The sequence below is a fragment of the Plectropomus leopardus genome, chromosome 5 (genome assembly GCF_026936395.1).
Source record: "Plectropomus leopardus strain MGB_pleo_1.0 chromosome 5, ASM2693639v1, whole genome shotgun sequence".
NCBI lineage: Eukaryota > Metazoa > Chordata > Actinopteri > Perciformes > Serranidae > Plectropomus > Plectropomus leopardus.
The window spans coordinates 31,790,510-31,808,312 of record NC_142180.1 but is presented as its reverse complement, the minus strand read 5'-3'; the positions used below and the strand labels follow the sequence as shown (position 1 = coordinate 31,808,312).

The 17,803-nt window shown below is 36.1% G+C and overlaps 2 protein-coding genes across 4 annotated transcripts in view; one reads left to right on the top strand and one right to left on the bottom strand.

Annotated features, from left to right (window-relative positions):
• osbpl1a (oxysterol binding protein-like 1A) overlaps positions 1-6,168 on the top strand; it is a 34,650-nt gene extending 28,482 nt beyond the window's left edge. For 2 of the 3 annotated variants that reach the window (XM_042482992.2, XM_042483004.2), the window contains 6 exons: positions 480-606; positions 866-979; positions 1,547-1,670; positions 2,692-2,782; positions 3,911-3,931; positions 5,342-6,168. In XM_042482992.2, coding sequence (XP_042338926.2) covers positions 480-606; positions 866-979; positions 1,547-1,670; positions 2,692-2,782; positions 3,911-3,931; positions 5,342-5,444 — 580 coding nt within the window. In that variant the 3' untranslated portion in view covers positions 5,445-6,168. The remainder of the gene's footprint in view (positions 1-479; positions 607-865; positions 980-1,546; positions 1,671-2,691; positions 2,783-3,910; positions 3,932-5,341) is intronic. The other variant, XM_042482998.2, reaches the window with a different exon arrangement.
• A 3,809-nt stretch (positions 6,169-9,977) lies between these two features.
• On the bottom strand, positions 9,978-15,852 carry LOC121941329 (excitatory amino acid transporter 3-like). Its single transcript, XM_088077292.1, has 13 exons — positions 15,613-15,852; positions 14,292-14,432; positions 13,999-14,091; positions 13,260-13,377; positions 13,139-13,181; positions 12,998-13,060; positions 12,697-12,878; positions 12,356-12,466; positions 12,127-12,249; positions 11,526-11,711; positions 10,903-11,037; positions 10,689-10,805; positions 9,978-10,508 (listed from the first exon to the last, which is right to left on the bottom strand). Exons 1-13 carry the CDS (start codon positions 15,692-15,694, stop codon positions 10,445-10,447), a joined length of 1,458 nt encoding a protein of 485 aa, XP_087933418.1. The 5' UTR covers positions 15,695-15,852; the 3' UTR covers positions 9,978-10,444.
• Positions 15,853-17,803: the final 1,951 nt, after the last annotated feature.

The following is a 17,803-nucleotide window of genomic DNA, read 5'->3' as shown; positions in this document are numbered from 1 at the left end:
ATTTTTTTCCTCAAAATATTTCCCCCTAAATCCTAAACACTGGACATTTAATAAAATATGCCTAATTTGTAAATCAGGACCAAATAGATTAATTAGGTTGCCTGGGATCACTCCCTCTGAGCACTTTTTAGACTTTAAGTGAGACATCAGAACCCAAAATCACAATCAACAATTCACACATTTAATAATTCATCACCATCAGAACCAGCTATGTGGGGATGCAGGTTTTAGTGCAAAATAAAAGTAAAAAAATCTGCGGGAGAACACGTCCCTGAAGCAGATCAAAAACAAAAAGAAAGCGCAGATGGTCCATTCAAAAATGAAGACAAGCTGTTTCAAAGCTGATGAGTCAATGTGAAAGCCTGGACGTGTGCATGACCACGACTTATTCAAACACATACACAGACATGCAGACTGACTCAAATCACTATCTATGGTTTTGTGCCTCAGGATATTTTTATGTGTGTTATTCTCCACAGCAAAAAGAAGCTGTGCGCTCTCTATGGGAAGTGGACAGAGTGTCTGTATGTCGTCGACCCCGCTGCCTTTGAAGCGCACAAGAAAAACGACAAGAAAGCGGCAGGAGAGAGAAAAGGCAGCAAAGCGGTATGAGCTGCTTCGCACTGAACAGCAGGGAATCCCATCAGTTTATTATTATGATTCTCCTTGTTAATAATTCAGTTTGATGACTGAGTTGGTGGAAAATATCGGTATTTTTCAAGTCAAATCAGATGATCATGTCATGAGATCTTTGCTCACATCCATAATTGACTTTCCTCAATCAATACACAATGCATCTTTCAGAGAGCATGATTAATATGATTAATATGTTGGCTTTTCAGCTCTGTTTGTCACTTGTGTTCAGGGCTGCAGCGAGGATCAGGAGGAGGTTCCCTCTCCAGCTGCGGACACTGTGGAGATGATTCCTGGCAGCCAGCTGCTGTGGAGAATCGCACCCAGACCAGCCAACTCCGCCGAGGTCTGACTGACACCAATAGCTGTGATCGAGGCGCAGTTTTGTTTTTCTAATGCTCTAACATTCAACATTGGTCTTAAAGTCCGGGTAAAGTGATAATTAAAATGTGTTCTGAGTTTGTCACATCACAGAAAGATGTGTTATTAAACACCTGAACAAATTTGAGTGACTAAAAAAATCGCCAAGTATGTAAAAGAAGGTCTCAAAATCATTAAAAAATGCACAGTATTTTCTGAACTGAAACACTGGGGGCGTGTCCGCTGGAGGAGCAGAGGCCACGCCCAATGGCGGGACTTTGCTAATGATGCTTCTTGTTTTTATGCTGCTACATTGTCAAGGGCGGGGTTATGCTGAGTATAGCTCCATTGCATCTTCGAGCTTTGGTTTAGGCCCGCCCAAAAAATCTTAAAACAGGAAAATGGTGAAAAAACAGTCAACTGTCTAACTCCACAATTAAGTACTATATAGTAAAGGGTCTTTGTAACATGTTTTCAACAATCAGTTTCCAACATTTACAATGTGTTTTGAAACAAATTTCTGAATTCACTTTACACGGACTCTAAATTGCAGATGTACAGCTTCACGTCGTTTGCAATGCAGCTAAACGAGCTGCATAAGGAGATGGAGGGATGCATTCCTCAGACCGACTGCAGGCTGAGGCCAGACATACGAGCCATGGAGAACGGTGACATCGGTAACAATAATGACTCTGAGAATGAAATAATACTAGTTCTAGTTCTCATTGTACGACATTATTATATATCGATTGATTGACTTTTATACTTTGATTTTATACTGTGTTTGTGTATATCTCTATTGTATGTGATGTCTATTGTATGTGGTTTTAAATGGATCCTAATTCTGGAATAAGGGATTAAATTAAATTAAATTAAATTAAATTTGAGTCAGTTGAATTGAATTGGATCGGATTGGATTGGACTGGATTAGATTAGATTAGATTAGATTAGATTAGATTAGATTAGATTAGATTAGATTAGATTAGATTAGATTGGACTGGATTGGATTAGTTTGGATTGGACTGGACTGGACTGGACTGGACGGGACTTGTCTGGATTGGATTGGATTGGACAGGACTGGATTGGATTGGGCTGGACTGGACTGGATGGGATTGGGCTGGATTGAATTGACTTGACTTGGATTGGATTGGATTGGACTGGACTGGATGAGATTGGGCTGGATTGGATTGAATTGGACTAGATTGGATTAGATTGGATTGGACTGGACTGGACTGATATGGATTGGATTGGATGGGACTGGATTGTATTAGATTAGATTAGATTAGATTAGATTAGATTGGACTGGACTGGACTGGACTGGCCTGGATTGGATTGGACTGGACTGGATTGGATTGGACTGGACTGGATTGGATTGGGCTGGACTAGACTGGATTGGATTGGATTGGACTAGATTGGATTGGATTGGATCGGACTAGATTGGATTGGATTGGATTGGACTAGATTGGATTGGATTGGATTGGTTTGGATTGGATTGGATTAAACTGAACTAAATTGAATAAAATAAAATAAAAAATGATTGGATTGAATTGAACTGAACTGAACTGAACAGAATTGAACAGAATTGAATTAAACTGAACTGAATTGAGTTGAATTGTTGGAAACATACTGGAACTGAAAATTTGAACAAAGAATACCCCTACCGCAATCTGAAACTCTACGATGCTGTTATTCCAACAGACCTCGCCAGCGAGGAGAAGAAAAGGCTCGAGGAAAAACAGAGAGCTGCTCGCAAAAACCGTTCAAAATCTGATGAAGAGTGGAAGACGAGGTGAGATCATTAGTGTAACTGAACAACTCAAACTGTTCTCTCTTTACTCAACAGTAAGACGATCATGTAATCAGCTAATATGTGCAGAAAGTTTTCATAGTGACAGAAATGTTATTGCAGTCTGTTACTAAAAGGACCTACCGATACCCAACTTTCATCCATTGCATAAATTGTGGCAATAACTGATATAAATTAAGTGTGAATATTAAGTGTTGATTTGTCAAGATTAACTTGCAAAACAAAATGTGCAGGTATCATAAACCTTTGCTTGCAACCCATTTTTTTCTGCAGTAATCCAAAATCCAAAGACAGAAGTCATGTGGCTTTTTGACGAGGGAATCGGGGCAACGCTAACTTTTAGGCTCTATTGTGTTTAAATAGAGATTCTCTCTTTAAAGGAATAGTTTGAAGTTTTGAAATATGCATTTATTCACTTTGTTGCAGAGAGTTCGAGTAGAAGATCAGTATTTTCATGTCAGTACGCTGCCAGCAGCTGAATAATGTTGAAAGGCTTAAAGAGCAGAAACACCCAGCATTGTCATTTTTGTACAGATTTAACAATGAGATATAACAATTATTAATATTAAGTGAGCTTTAGAGGTGCTGATGTTATCTTTAAACTTGGTCAGGCTTGCTGTTTATCTCTGTTTTTCAGCTTCATATTTAGTGAACAGTTATCTATTAATTATACATATATAATTAGAAATACAGTTCTCTGGAAATCTCTCCCTATATCTTTTTTTAGAAATAATTGTCTACTAATTTCTTGAAATTTGTGGAACATTTCTTGCCAAGTTACATATTGCCTTTTCCCTTGTTTTTGACAGAAATCAGACCAATTTTTTTCAGGGTTCACGGGTTTTTTTTAGTGATGTTGAATGATGTTGATTCTGGTTTTAAAGGTTAAATTTGGTGTGAACATTTTCTGCTCTAAACCCATGTAGCATTGTTTACATTTCTATGCAGTTTTTACTGTGGCCAAATACACAGTGTGTGTCTTCAGTGCTGCCGTTTTACCATCTGTTTCTGTGCCGTTTGATACTTTGTTGCTGTGAAGTTCTCGAGCTAAATCTCCATTTTCTCTTCTTGTGACTTGTTTTTCTATTGCATCCTCGCTTTGATGTTAAGGAGTCCTGCCCTGGGCCCAAGGTCAGAGCTGGCAGCTGTTTGCGCCTCAAATGTGTGATGTGATCATGTGACCACGCTTCTTATTCTCCAGATCTTATCTTTAGAGCTGCATCCTGCTTTCTGTGAAGATGTGATAGAGAATCAGCGATGATAGAATCACAGTTTAATGACAAGGGGCCTCATGCAGCAATGTACTCTTAAATTTCCTCTTTATTTTCTCTTAATTATCTGTTAAGAGAAAAGATTCACCAAACATTCTTAACCATTCAAAATTTGCTCTCACCCAGGTGTGCTCAAGCCACCTATTAGCAAAAGTAACACCTCCCTAAGTGCAGGTGTTGTGCCATGTGCAAATAGTTTGGCAAATGTCCAAACGCTGAAGAGATGCCACCACACAATTTCTAAAGTAACTAGTAACTTAAGTTAGTAGTACAAAGGAGTACAAAGGAGTTCAAAGTACAATGTTTCCATCTGAAGTGTAGTGGAGTAAGACTAAAAAGTAGCATGAGATTAATATACTCAAGTAAAAGTACCTCAAGATGTGTAAAAATTAAACTAATGTTTCCTCACGTTGGACTAACAATTTGTGGGAAGTGAAAATGAGATGTTATTCTCTGTATATTGGTTAAAATGCTCTCAACCAAATTTTGTCTTACCTAACCCAACTGGCCACATTGTTAGGTGTTCATTTGGTTAAATTTAGGTTGTTATCAAAAGTCAGTGTCAGGGCAAAGTCTAATTCCAACGTCAGTTTGAAGAAGAATAGTAACGACAGATAACGATAAAATACACTCCTAAGATCAATTTTTGAATTCTGAACATCAGAGTCACATTTCTGTCAAAATTTAACTCATACTTTTGACTTTTAACTCATACTATTTCCCTTAGAGTTTTTTTTCTTTTTTCTAAAAATGGCTCTAACGCTGCGTTCATTTCATATTAGAGTCCCAATGCATGAGGCCCAATGTTAATAATCCTATCTCCCTTGTAGATGGAAACGTGCGTCTTGCCTACTCATTATTTTCCTTCGATTTGTCGTCCTTGTTTCTAGCTTTTATGTGTATTTTTGTGTACAATCCTTAATACAGAGTCAGATTTCTTTTATGTACACACATACAACGAGATTCCACCAGCATGGCAGCTTCATAGCCACGTGATAGAAACACTCAAACACCGCAGCGGTCCTCTCCCCATAATCATGTCCCTCCTTGCTTTTATGCATAATAGATAAAATAATATAATTTTATTTTAAAGCAAACAACCAAAGTGACCAACTCCTCCAAAAAAAATACCCATAACCTTGTGCTTAAAGCATGCCTGACCTTCCTTCCTCGCTCCCCCTGATTTGTGAGTTATGATTTTCTGGCTGGTGCTGTGCCGTTTTGATGGGAACTCAAATTGAATGCTAATGTGTCTCTGCTGTGCTTTCAGATGGTTTCAGCAGGGGCAAAACCCCCACACCAACTCCCAGGACTGGCTCCATTCAGGTGGATACTGGGACAGGAAATACAGCCAGCTGCCAGACATTTACTAATGGACATTTCCTGCAGAGAGAGAAATTAGCACCATACAGTGTCCTTCGTACGAAGCAGCATTAACTATCTTTTTTTTTAATGGAATAGCCACGGTAACTACAAACATTATGCAACTTAAACTGCGTGGCCTTAATCTACTTTATGACAGTGAAACTGTGCATAGTAAATGTCAGTAATCAATATTTTAAAATTATGAAATGTAAAGTTGTTTGCTTTAAAATGTAGCATTTGTATTTATGTTGAGATTGTTTCCATTCTTCTAGCACATTATGCTAAAAAGTTCGTGATTTTAGTGTCCATCTGTCTTCTTTTTAAATGTTCATAGTAGTGTTTTGACTCTAATTGTATATCTGTGTACATACTTTACACAAATCCAACCAAAAGTGACCTCATCATGTCAATCACATTCCCACTGGACTCCCAACTTACAAAACCACAAGCTCTCAGTAAATATGACGTGGATGTCATTTCCATTCATGTACTTTGCCTTGTAGAAAAAAACCCAACATCCTCACAAAAAAAGAACAGTATATTTTCTGTATCAATATTATTCTTGACTGGCACTTGTTTTGTTTTGTCCACTGAATTCTGTGTCTGCTGTGCTCAGAATTTCATAAAGCAAACACAAGATTTAAGCTCTGTGAAGAGGTTTATTAATATTTTTGTGAAAATCTAAAATGTGTGTATTAAAGGTCCACTGTGTTGGATTTATATTGACAGAAATGGAATTTAATATGTATGTTTTCTTTAGTGTAACCTAACCGTTTTTGTTACCTTAGAATGAGCAGTTTAGGGAGTTACCCCCCAACAAAATTAGCAAGAAAGTAGTAAAAGTTACAAGACAATTTTAGGAAAATTAGAAAAAAAAGGAAATTACCTGGAAAGGGTGTTAAAATAACATGTAAATATATTTTTGTAACATAATTTTAATATATAATTATAACAAATATATGTGTAGTTCTGTTTATATATTATTTTTTTTTGTCAAAATTTTCTAGTAATTTTCTTTCTATGTCTCTTGTTCATTCAGGTCATTTTTCTTGGCATTTCTACGTATTTCTTGTAATTTGCAGGACATGTCTTGCCAATTTGCTCATTGCCCTTTTCCATGTTTTTAAAAAGAAATCATACCAATTTGCTATAGTTGAAAAGGTTTTAAATCAAAGGCATCTGAACGCTGCACAAAAAAATGTCTATTCAGGTTTCAAGGGGTTAACTTATCAGAGAAAAAAGCCAACACTTATTAGCAGGTGCTGGGCTCGCCACCCATCTAAGACAAGCCAAACAGCAGTGGGGAAACATTGATTTGTAAAATGAAACTGCGTAATTCAGTGTTTTTTTCTGGTTTTAAACAGCTGGGCCCATTTTTTCAGAAGTAATTGAATTTTGACTGTCGGATTGGATCAAATATTGAAAATGGGTTGTTCAAAAGAAAAAAGGATTCTGAAAATGTGATTCAATAATGTAATCCAATTTTGGGTTTGACCTGGATCAAACCTTCAGAGTGTGTTCAAAACGTTTCAGTAGGACTGAGATAACTTTGATCCAAAAAAAAAAAAAATCAGGATTAACAAAATGTAAAAAGAAAATAAAAATTAATTGGTAAAATATTTCTTTATTTATATTTTGTACTTGAATTAATTAAGAGTTGCTTTCACAAAGTAGATAAAGTAGATACCAGATTACCTAAGAAGCCTTTCAGAACAGTAAAGGAACATGAAAAGAATGTCTTCATAAAATAACCCCCCAAATAGTTGTTTGTATAAAAAAAAATATTTTAAGTTACAATCTCAAAAATGTCCGTGTCCACCTCTTTGTTGGCAGCCACAGCAGTTAGTGGTATTTGCAGTGTTTGTGGGCAGACAGTCTACATTGTGATATGTAGTCCTTTTTAGAGCATTAGTTACCCAAATTTGGTCATCTTAAAAAGTCTGTATCTGGATCAGGGTGATTCAGTCCAATGCTATGGCAGAAAAGGCAGATGAAAGACAGCAAAACATGGTATTTTAAAATGTAAATTTTACACACTGGACCTTTTGAACAACCTGTGAGACAGACTAAAATTTGTAATGACCCTGAAGGCCAGGGTCGTCAGAGCAGATGAGGTGCACCTGTGCCGCCTGGCTCACCTGTATTTAAGACGGCTGCAGACTGTGCTCTGGTTCTGCCTTTTGCGCTCACTATGCCACACTGTGTAGACACTCCAGCTCTCCATGTTTGTCTTTTTTTGGCTTGCTTGTTTTATCTTTCTTTTTACACACCCAGTTTGAAAGAGGACTAGGGTTAAACTCTCAGATGAGCCCCCATTTGCTACAAGTCGGCTCCTTCTGGCAACAAAATAAAGCTCACTCTACAAGGTTTTATTGCCCAAACCACAGATTCAACATTAACATCTAAATTTCCCACCTTAGGGTTTTTACACCTCTGCAAAACAGTCAAATTGCAGTTTCAGTTCACATCCATGTCTGTCCAGACTGATATGTAGCCATGACAGTTGACAAAGCTTCAAATAAGCAATGTACGTTCCTGCAAAGTAGCTACATATTACAAAACCTGATTACTTCACACACATCTCCAACTCAGCAGCACAGTAGATCCATACAGTCAACACAATTTCAAGGTAGACACCAAAGATCAGTGTCACCAGTTCATCTGACCATGTGTCTCCCCTTCTGTTTGGTTGAGAATAATGGCCAGAAAAGTGTCTTTGCCAAATATTATTGACCTTTTGGATATATAATGCCATTTTATCCTCGTGGACATTTAGGAGAAATTTTCTCAAATGACCTATTAATAATCAAACTGTGTCCACGAGACAAATGCAAGCTGAAAGAGACCTTTGATCACTAAAATCAAGTCACTCTGTCTGTGAGACCAACAGGACATTTGTGCTGACTTTAATTTTTAAAGAAATTCCCTCAAGACATACTTAAGATATCGTGCTCATGAGAATCTGACAGACACACAACTCAAATCATAATCCCCATGATTTGTCCCTGCTGCAGAGGCTTAAAAACATGTGTATCATAAGTGAATGTAAAAAGACGTTTTGGTTTTTTTTTTTTAAATGGGCATGTGGAGTGTTAAGAGTCCACAGGTGTTGCATAATGAGTGAGAGAAACAACCGGAGCATGAGCTGCAGCTGTGAGCCAGGCAGTACAGGTGTGCTACGTCTCCTCTGATGACCCTGGCCTTCAGTGCGCCTACAGGCACCCTGAAACACAAAGGAACACAAACACACACACACACACACACACACACACACACACACACACACACACACACACACACACACACACACACACACACACACACAACAAAGGAAAACCTCCAGGGTCGTCGCAAATTTGAATCAGGGTTACATGAAAGGTCACATGTTGCAGAAACTATTGGGTTTTAAGACATTTTGCCTCTGAATAGAGCATTGAAATTATTTTATTGAAAACTGACACAAACATACACGAATATTTCAGTGTGTTCAAGTAAATTTTAACCATTAATGTGTTTAGGATTACAAGAGAAAGGTCTGTGTCCAACTCCCAACCCACAGGGAGACTAAAAAGACAAATTATCCATCTTTTTAAGACATAGGCAGTTGGCAGTGCTCTCATAAGCAATGTATAAAAAGTTCCTGATGCGACTTTATGTGCAAATTGAAGGTTGTTTTCTCAAAGTCCAGCACATAACAGACGACCTTTCATGTGTTGGCATTGTGATAAATTGAATCAAATGTTCAGTTAGAAGCAACATGTGAAGAAGGAGACTGCTGTCTGATCAGGTGACAGCCAGAGGGAAAGGTGAAGTTATACTAAAATGTTTGTATTTTCAGTGACTGAAAGAGATACTGAGGCCCAGAGGAACCGGGAAGCAGCGTATATGTGTGAGTTGAGGTGTGATTTGCATGTGAATAAGGGGTATTAAAATTAAATTTCTCACAAAGCTATCCATCAGGGGAAAAAACGAGCCAAAGGGCTCGTGCAAAGCGTTGAAAATAGTACAGGACAACCAGGAATAATAAAAATAAACTTGCAGGGATTTGTGGTTAAAAAGGGGGCATATTTTTAATTTTGTTTGTGTGTGGCTTTACAACAAGTAAATGCAGTTTCACTTTGCTCTGCTTGTGCATACATATGCACATATCTGTTTATTATGATAAATATTCCTCCAAATGAGATGCAGATTCCTCAGCAGAAGAATTAAGTGTGCTGACTCACTTGCAAAAACGTAAACATGGACGGATTGCTAATGGAGTTTACCAGGCAATGGCCCATGGGGCCCAAACTTTGAGGGGCCCTCCTGGCCTTCACCTACAAAATGTTACTTAAATGACACAAACCAGGAAGAAACTCAAAATGACAACAAAAAACATAAAAATACAACAATGAGATGCAAACTTGCTGCAAATATGTGACAGCAAGTAAACAAAAAATAAAAGAGATTTTCCTTTCAGGCATTTGAGAATTAATATTCAAAGTCAATCCTCTTCATGCTGCTACTGCACAAACATGAAAAACAAATTTGATCCCAAATAAATCAAAGTAACAAATAATTACTTGTCATTTAATCAACAGAGTCAGATAAAACAAATCCACCAATAATTCCTAGTGGAATTGTTTAAAAGTACATCAACAAAATAAAAATGCAAAATATGCAATAAATGTGACAGACAATAAACAAGTGAACAATCTTTCCAAATTAAAGTCCACTCTGTTGATGTTGCTAATGAACTAAATACACAAATGACACAAAGATTTTTACATTCAGTTAACAAATCACTGCCAACAGGACTGTTACTTTTCTAAAATCCATGTCGAAAATGTAGAGGCAAATAAGAAATATTTACAAAACTAAAGAAAAGCTGTACATTTTTGTCAAAGTGAGCCGCGTTGGTGCTGCTCATGCTCAGAGGCTGTTCGTGAGGAGCCGAGGCTTCACGCTTGGCGCTCGGCCGCTGTCTCGGAGCGGTTGACTTTCTGTTAACTACGAGGTGGAAACAGCCTCAGACTGTGCTGGTGTGAACCTGGATCCCGTCACTCTCAGTGTTAAACTCTTCCGTCTCAGATCTGAATGACATATGAGTATAAATCAAAGTATTCTGTGTGTGGAAACTTCAGCTGCTTAGTTTCACCACAATCTCTGATAACCTGCTAAAACCTGCCTCTCATTTTTTCCATATACTGGGTTAAAATGACCTAATATTTGCTGTTAAAATTTTTAAAAAACTGTGACCAACTAAGTTTCACCTCATCATGCTCTGTCCCTGCACATCCATTTGTGCGAGTTCTCCTCTGGACAAATACTCGACAAGCGCCACGCCGATGCAGTCTCCCAGGACGTTGACAGCAGTGTTGCATCGATCTCTGAAAAACAAACCAGAGCAGGGGATACACGCGCCTTCACACTGTGCTGTTTCATGTCGGGTGTCGTAATCCCTGCCGAAGCAAAGGTGAAACTTACAGCAACAACTCTACAACCAGCAGAAGGGAAGCATCCCTCGCAGGAATCCCAATGACGGTCAAAATGAAGAGCGTGGTGATTGATCCTGTGGCTGGGATCCCTGCTTCTCCAACGCTGGACACTGAGACTGTCACACTGAAGAAGAAAACGCAGTCAGTGATCAGAGATTTAAAAAAAATAAAAATTACCAGCTAAAGATCCCAGATTGTAGGGCTACACAGTAATTTGAATTTTAATTACGGTCACGATTTTTGGGTCCAATGATTAAATAAACATTGAGAACTGAGCGACAATCGAAAAACAAACCCCCTAAAGGCGGGGGCGGACAAATATGAGGGATTTCTGTGAGGTGATAGTCCACGATTTCGCAGAGGAATTGTGGATATAAAACTTCCGAATGATCGGCTGAACTTTTGAAGAGTTAAGCGATGCAGTAACACCTCCTGTAGCGCCTGCTACTTCCTCTATGCTGATGACACAACACTGTACGTGTATGTAACATGACGTAGGAATTTAATTACAGCGTAAAATAAATACTGACGGCTACCTGCATAGAATTTAACCCAAGCTTTTGATAACAAGAAACAGAATAGAGCAAGTGAGAATATTTGACTTTGACTTACGCGAGGACAAATAACTGGCTCCAGTTCAGTTTGATGCCGTTGAGCTGGGCAATGAAAACTGCTGCTGCCATCTCATAAAGGGCCGTCCCGTCCATGTTAACGTTGATCCCGATCGGGAGCATGAAGCGAGTGATTCTTCTGTCAAATATTTCCTCACAACACTTGAAAGTTAGCGTGGCTGCAGATCTTGAAGACACAACCCACCCCTTGTTATTTCTTTAATATCTATGCTCTCTATATTTATCTATGTATAGTTTCTATCTAGAAAATTATAACACTGGTTTGGCATAAAGAATTTATCACTAAATTATAAATTTATGTTTTTTGGAAATCTCAAGATAAACACACAAGTGCAGATGATGATCGATAATGTTAATGTGGAAAGAGAATATGAAAACAAATTTCTGGGTGTGATTGTAGACCACAAAATCTGCTGGAAACCTCAGATCAGTTATGTTAGAACAAAGCTGGCAAAGATCATTACCATTTTTGGGAAAACAAGACACATACTGGACCACAGTATGTGTCTGATGTATTATTACATCATGAATTATTACCTTTACAACGGCTGATGTAAAGGTAATAATTTTAACTCTTTTACCTGCGTGAGATGACCATGGCCCGTATTATAGCCGGAGAAACCCTCCAAATGATTGGAAACGGGTTCCGTCTCACACACAGGAGATAAATCAGCGGAAGGACAACCACTCCATGAATGATGAGCCTGAAAAAGTGCCAAAACTACTCTGTTAATGTTTATCAAACCAAACAAAATGACTCTGCATGCATGATGCAATTGCAATAATACTAAATGTTCAAAGAGAACTAACCCACAAACAACAACTCCAACAAAATTCAAAACTTTGTAGACAGTCTCCCAGTTGTCCCCAACCTCAGCAACATAGCTTGCAGTCATGGACAACACTCCGAATGGCATGATGCTGGAAGAGTAACAGCAGGATGAAAAATTACAGACATACTTAAGTAAGTTGATATTCGAAAGAAGAAGTGCTTTATTAATGCCTCATGGTGGAATTGTATTTATATCTATTCATAAAAGATGAAACTTCCATATTCCACATTTAAACAGGGTTCCCAAACATTTTTACAAGTAAATACTCAAAACTTGTCAGTACTTTTTTATCCATAATGTTTCATCGATTCACCTTACCCTATTATCATAGAAACCACACGACTGATGACCTTGTTGAAGGCGATCAGGATGTCCACGAAGAGTTTGGCTTTTTCTCCCATCGACCTGAGAGCCAGTCCAAAAACTCCAAAAAAGACAATAAGGCCCAAAATATTGAGTCCAGAAGTATATTCGCCCACCATTCGAAATTCTGTGCTGTTCTGAAAGAAGATGTTAAACTCAGTGACGACAACGGTCCGATAGAAACTTCATGCAACAACAATTATCACTGTAAACTTCAGAAAAGTCATTTTAAATACAATAAAGGGAGAGTGTTTACTGTTTGAAGGCCAGAATTTTGATCAGCTTCCTCCATGTCAAAGCCAGACTTGATAGTCTTGTACTAAAATTAAGAAAATAATAACATCTTCAATATTAAATTATTGTCTAGAAATGCCATGTAAGCCTGAGAAATAAATACCTGTTGGAAGTTAGCCTGAACCAGATTTATTGGCGCCATGTTCCTATAATAAAGAGTAAAAAATCTGTAAATGCTGCCAAATCTGACAACAAATGCAAATAAAAAATCACTTTATTCTCACGTTATTAGATCAAGCAAGGCGTAGAGAGAGGAGACATCTTCGTCGTCGTCATCGTCTGTCAGAACTTTACCAGGAATGTGACCGGCCCCGGGCTCGATCAGCAGAACCAACGTTAATCCTACAACACATAATCCAAGAAGCAAAAACGTATTTACCAATACTTTTCCATATGAACTTAATACCTCACATATCATATTGGTGTAAAATCACCTGAAAATAAGAATTTTTGTGCTTTTGTCACCTTAACTGAGACGTTAATATAACAGCTTATTCCTTTTATTATTATTGTTATTGTTGTTATTATACACTAAAGAAAACAAACTTATTACATTGCATTTCTGCCAATATATCCCCCCAAAATCCTACATACTGGACCTTTAATATAGAACATTTAAATTATATGATTCTGACTGAAAAATTAAAAAAATGCATGTTAACTAATTATGTCTTTATATGAAGAATTATTCATAAAAATAGAAAAAATAACCCATTTTAGAAGATGGTGCCATTGAATTGTTTTGCCTTATACTGACAGATATTTCTTTTATTTTGTCCAGCAAACTGCGTCATCCAAACATAATCAAAGTTGAATCAGTACCTCAAAAAATTGGTTTTCACAAAAACTGAACACCATGACCTTCGTGAAGGATTTACTGCAGGGCTGTAGAGTGCATTAGTGTAGCTAAATGCACATAAAAACTGGCAGCTGTGTATAATCTGTGTATTGTATTTCTCTTACCGAGAGCAACAGACAGAAGAGTGGTTGAGATAAAGTACGTCATTGCACGCATGTTGATTTTTCTGCTGGTTCCAACACTCAGACTAGAAACTCCTATTAAAAATAAAAACAAGGAATGAGGTCTTAGGACTGAAGGTTAGAGTATCGGGAAAATCATTTTTCATTTATTATTAAACTTCTGTAAGGATACCTTCTTATATATAATTGTGGGAAATTGGTCTCAGTTATGTGAATTTTTATTATTATTACTTTTATGCTCTGTGTACATACATAACCTGAAACCTGTTGTTTACCTGTTAACACATTTGTAACAATAAGAGGAACGGTAACCATCGAAAGCAGCTGCATGAGTATGTCTCCCAGGAAACCGAGGTACTCTTTGTCAAGGTTAGACATAGGGACGTAGGTCTTCAGAGTCATGCCCAAAGCAATGCCTGTGACACAGTATTAATATTTCAATTTTTAACACAAAAAATGGTTTCAAATTTCTGAAAACAGAAACGTAACAGAAAAATACAGCAGTCAAGTTTAATGTCCTTGCATGTGCATAAATAACACATAATGTAACATGACAAAACTAAGCTAAATGTCAAACTAACTACAATATGAAATACAATGCTAAATACTAATTTATTATTTGGTTATTTTTGTTGTCCTAACATGCTTACATTACAATACCATTTACTGTAAGTCAAACCACAAGAAAGAAAGATTCATAATGTCACAATACAATAAAACATCACAAAAAAAGAGAGAAAAGCTTGTTTGCAACACCCATTTTTAAATTTCACAAAACAATTGTTCATTATAATGCCTTTCTTTACCATATCTGATCTGATATTATTATTATTATTATTATTATTATTATTATTATTATTATTATTATTATCATTGTTATTATTATTATTATCGTTATTATTTTCATAAATATAAATATATCCAAAACATTTGTGCCATACTTTACATATTTCCCCAAATTTAACCACTTTGGCAAGAAATTATTATTAGAATTATTTGGACTATTATTTCCTCATATTTTTCTGTCATTTGTCATGTTATATTCTTAGTTTAAAATTATTTGATGTGATCAGCAAGATGATGATGATAATAATGATAATGATAATAATATTAATGATAATAATAATGATATTAATAATTATAATAATAATAATAATAATAATAATAATAATAATAATAATTTAAGCCAACAAAAAGCAAAGTTTAACATCATTTGATGTGATTAAAAAGAGCACAATAATAAAAAATTAATACATATACAAATTGTTATAGTTCTTTTACTGTGGTTCCTGGAGCATATGAGCAATGATTTGAACTATTCTATTTATTATTATTTATTATTATTATAATTTATCATTATTATTATGATATTAATCTAACTATTAAACTATTTAAACTATTGATGATGCTGTTTATCCTTGCCCTAAAACCAAAGTGTTTTGTCTTTTATATATATATATATAATTTTTTTTTATCTAAGTTTAACTTCTCAAGTCAGTCACCAAAACATGTCGAGCCACATCTAGTTAATGAAGATGTCCAGGTAACAAAATAAATGTAGCTAGCTCGCGGTTAGCCTTAATGTTCATAACTCACCCAGAGCGACGGCGATCAGGGTGGAAATTGTGGCGCAGTTCCTCCTGATGAAGCTGCTGCAGGTGCTGGTGCCTTCCTCCATTTGTAGGCAGTTTGACAGAAAACAAAATCAGCCGATTTTACAACAATCATACATCATTTACCAGCTAATGTTAGCTGGCTAACTGGCTAATGTGACAGAAACACGGAAGGCTACAAACTGACAGTCATCAGTCAAACCTGCGTTTCCACAGACGCTTATTTTGAGTCAATACTGTTTTGGTTCAAAGTGACTCACAACTGCTGGTGACGGAACATAATGTACCGTAACTTAACATTATAGATAGGTCATGAGAGGCAATAAAAAATAAAGATTTAAAAAAAAATACGAGAATAAAAAAAAAAAAAAATAGCCCAAAAACAAGATCAAAATTTTAAAAAGGAAAAAAAGAGAGAGAGCACAATAATCAACTTGGAAACATTAAAGAAGATATCTATAGGGGTTTTTTTTTTGTTTTTTGTTTTTTGTTTTTTTTTAACTTTTATTTCATTTTCTGCTTTTTTAGCACTTACATAACACAACCTTCCCTTTTTTTATTTTTATGGAGATTTTGTTATTTTTATATTATATTATATTATATTATATTATATTATATTATATTATATTATATTATATTGTATTATATTATATTATATAATTAATTTCAGAATTTTTACAACATTTTATTTCAAAAAACATGGTGATTTTATTTACTTGTGTATTTATTTATTTCAATAGTTATTTATTTATTTATTTATTTATTTATTTATTTATTTACTGGCTGTTGAGAGTATTTTTTTGTTTTTTTTTATTTATGGAGTAATAAAAGGAGATATCCAAACTCCCTTGACAAGATGAATCAAGAATTTTGAATCTGGCCATATCCGAAACTAATAATAATGTATAAAGAATTGTCTTAATTAAAACAATTAAACTGGAGTTTAATGAGGGAATCTAATTTTTAAATCCGATTCATTCATAGTGGCTAAAGATAACTTTTATAACTTATTTTATATATTTATTTATTTATTTGCTGTTGGTATTCATTGCTATTCAAAAGAGATATTAAAAATTTTCTTCTTAAAAACCTTGACTCTAATATGTCCAGAAATAGTTAAATGTCATGAATTAAATGTCATGACAATTTTCTAGATAACATGTAGTTTATCATTTCTTATTTGTATACCCCAATATCTGAGAGGGTACTGAAATACTAGTGTTTTTTGTCCTTTTGAAGATAAAATAAAGTGAATGGTTCCCTTGTGAGCACTCAGTGTTCGTTTATTAATTTGTTTTTCAGGGCCGAGTGCAGGACGGGTTCATTTAACAGAGACTAATGTGAGGGGACCAAGACAGTTTTGTTAGCAATTCTTTAAAAGTAACAACCTTTAGCTGACATTGTTGCTGCTTTAAGTGTTTCATTCATCACCCAGAAGACTGCAGGCTATCCAAGCAAGCATCGAATAAAGGAGGATACATCATGTGAAGGACGTTGGTGCATTTCAGCACAAACATAGATGGACTCACACCATATCTTTGTAAAGGGAATGCAGCATTTACATCCCAATTATTGCATCAAATGCTGTGATATCATAAACCACTATGAGTGTTTTGCATCTGAAAATCCTTCAAACTTGTGGATCTGTAGCTCAAACTCACCTCAAACTCACCTTCCTAGATTGTATTTCACTTAGTAACAGTAGTCAGTAGATGATTGAGAAATGACTGTTTTCATGCCTGAAAACTGACTTAAAGTCAGCATGACAGCGACATCAGAGATACGATTTACAGGGAGAACTTTCCTGAGAGCAGAGTGGGTCCAACTGAGCAATTTATATTGGGGCAAGTACTCCATCTCATGGTCAAAAGTAAAATATCAGATTTCAATTTACGTCAGTTAAAAGAGTTTCAAGCAAGTCACGTTTGTTATGCTGCTCTAAGGCTGACACTGTGAGGTACGTGTGCTGATGTTCTTGTGTTTTAGCTGTGCAGTGGCTCTGCAGGGGTCAAAGCCATATGAAGTTTAACAAAAATTCTTCAAGATGCAAGAAATTAAGCTTTTGTCATTGAAAACTTTTCAGGAGATGAAACAAAAATGAAGCCAATGTATAGGTATGAAAGATTGCAATACTTCTGATGGCCAACTGAGGCTGGCTCCACAAAAACAATCAA

Excerpts from the sequence above, each read along its gene's own strand:
- LOC121941329 (XM_088077292.1), bottom strand. The coding sequence starts at position 15,694 with ATGGAGGAAGGCACCAGCACCTGCAGCAGCTTCATCAGGAGGAACTGC. Across the intron at positions 11,038-11,525 it reads AGCCAGTTATTTGTCCTCGC|TGTGACAGTCTCAGTGTCCA; the intron begins GTAAGTCAAAGT and ends TTTCTTCTTCAG. Across the intron at positions 10,509-10,688 it reads CAGGGACAGAGCATGATGAG|ATCTGAGACGGAAGAGTTTA; the intron begins GTGAAACTTAGT and ends TATGTCATTCAG.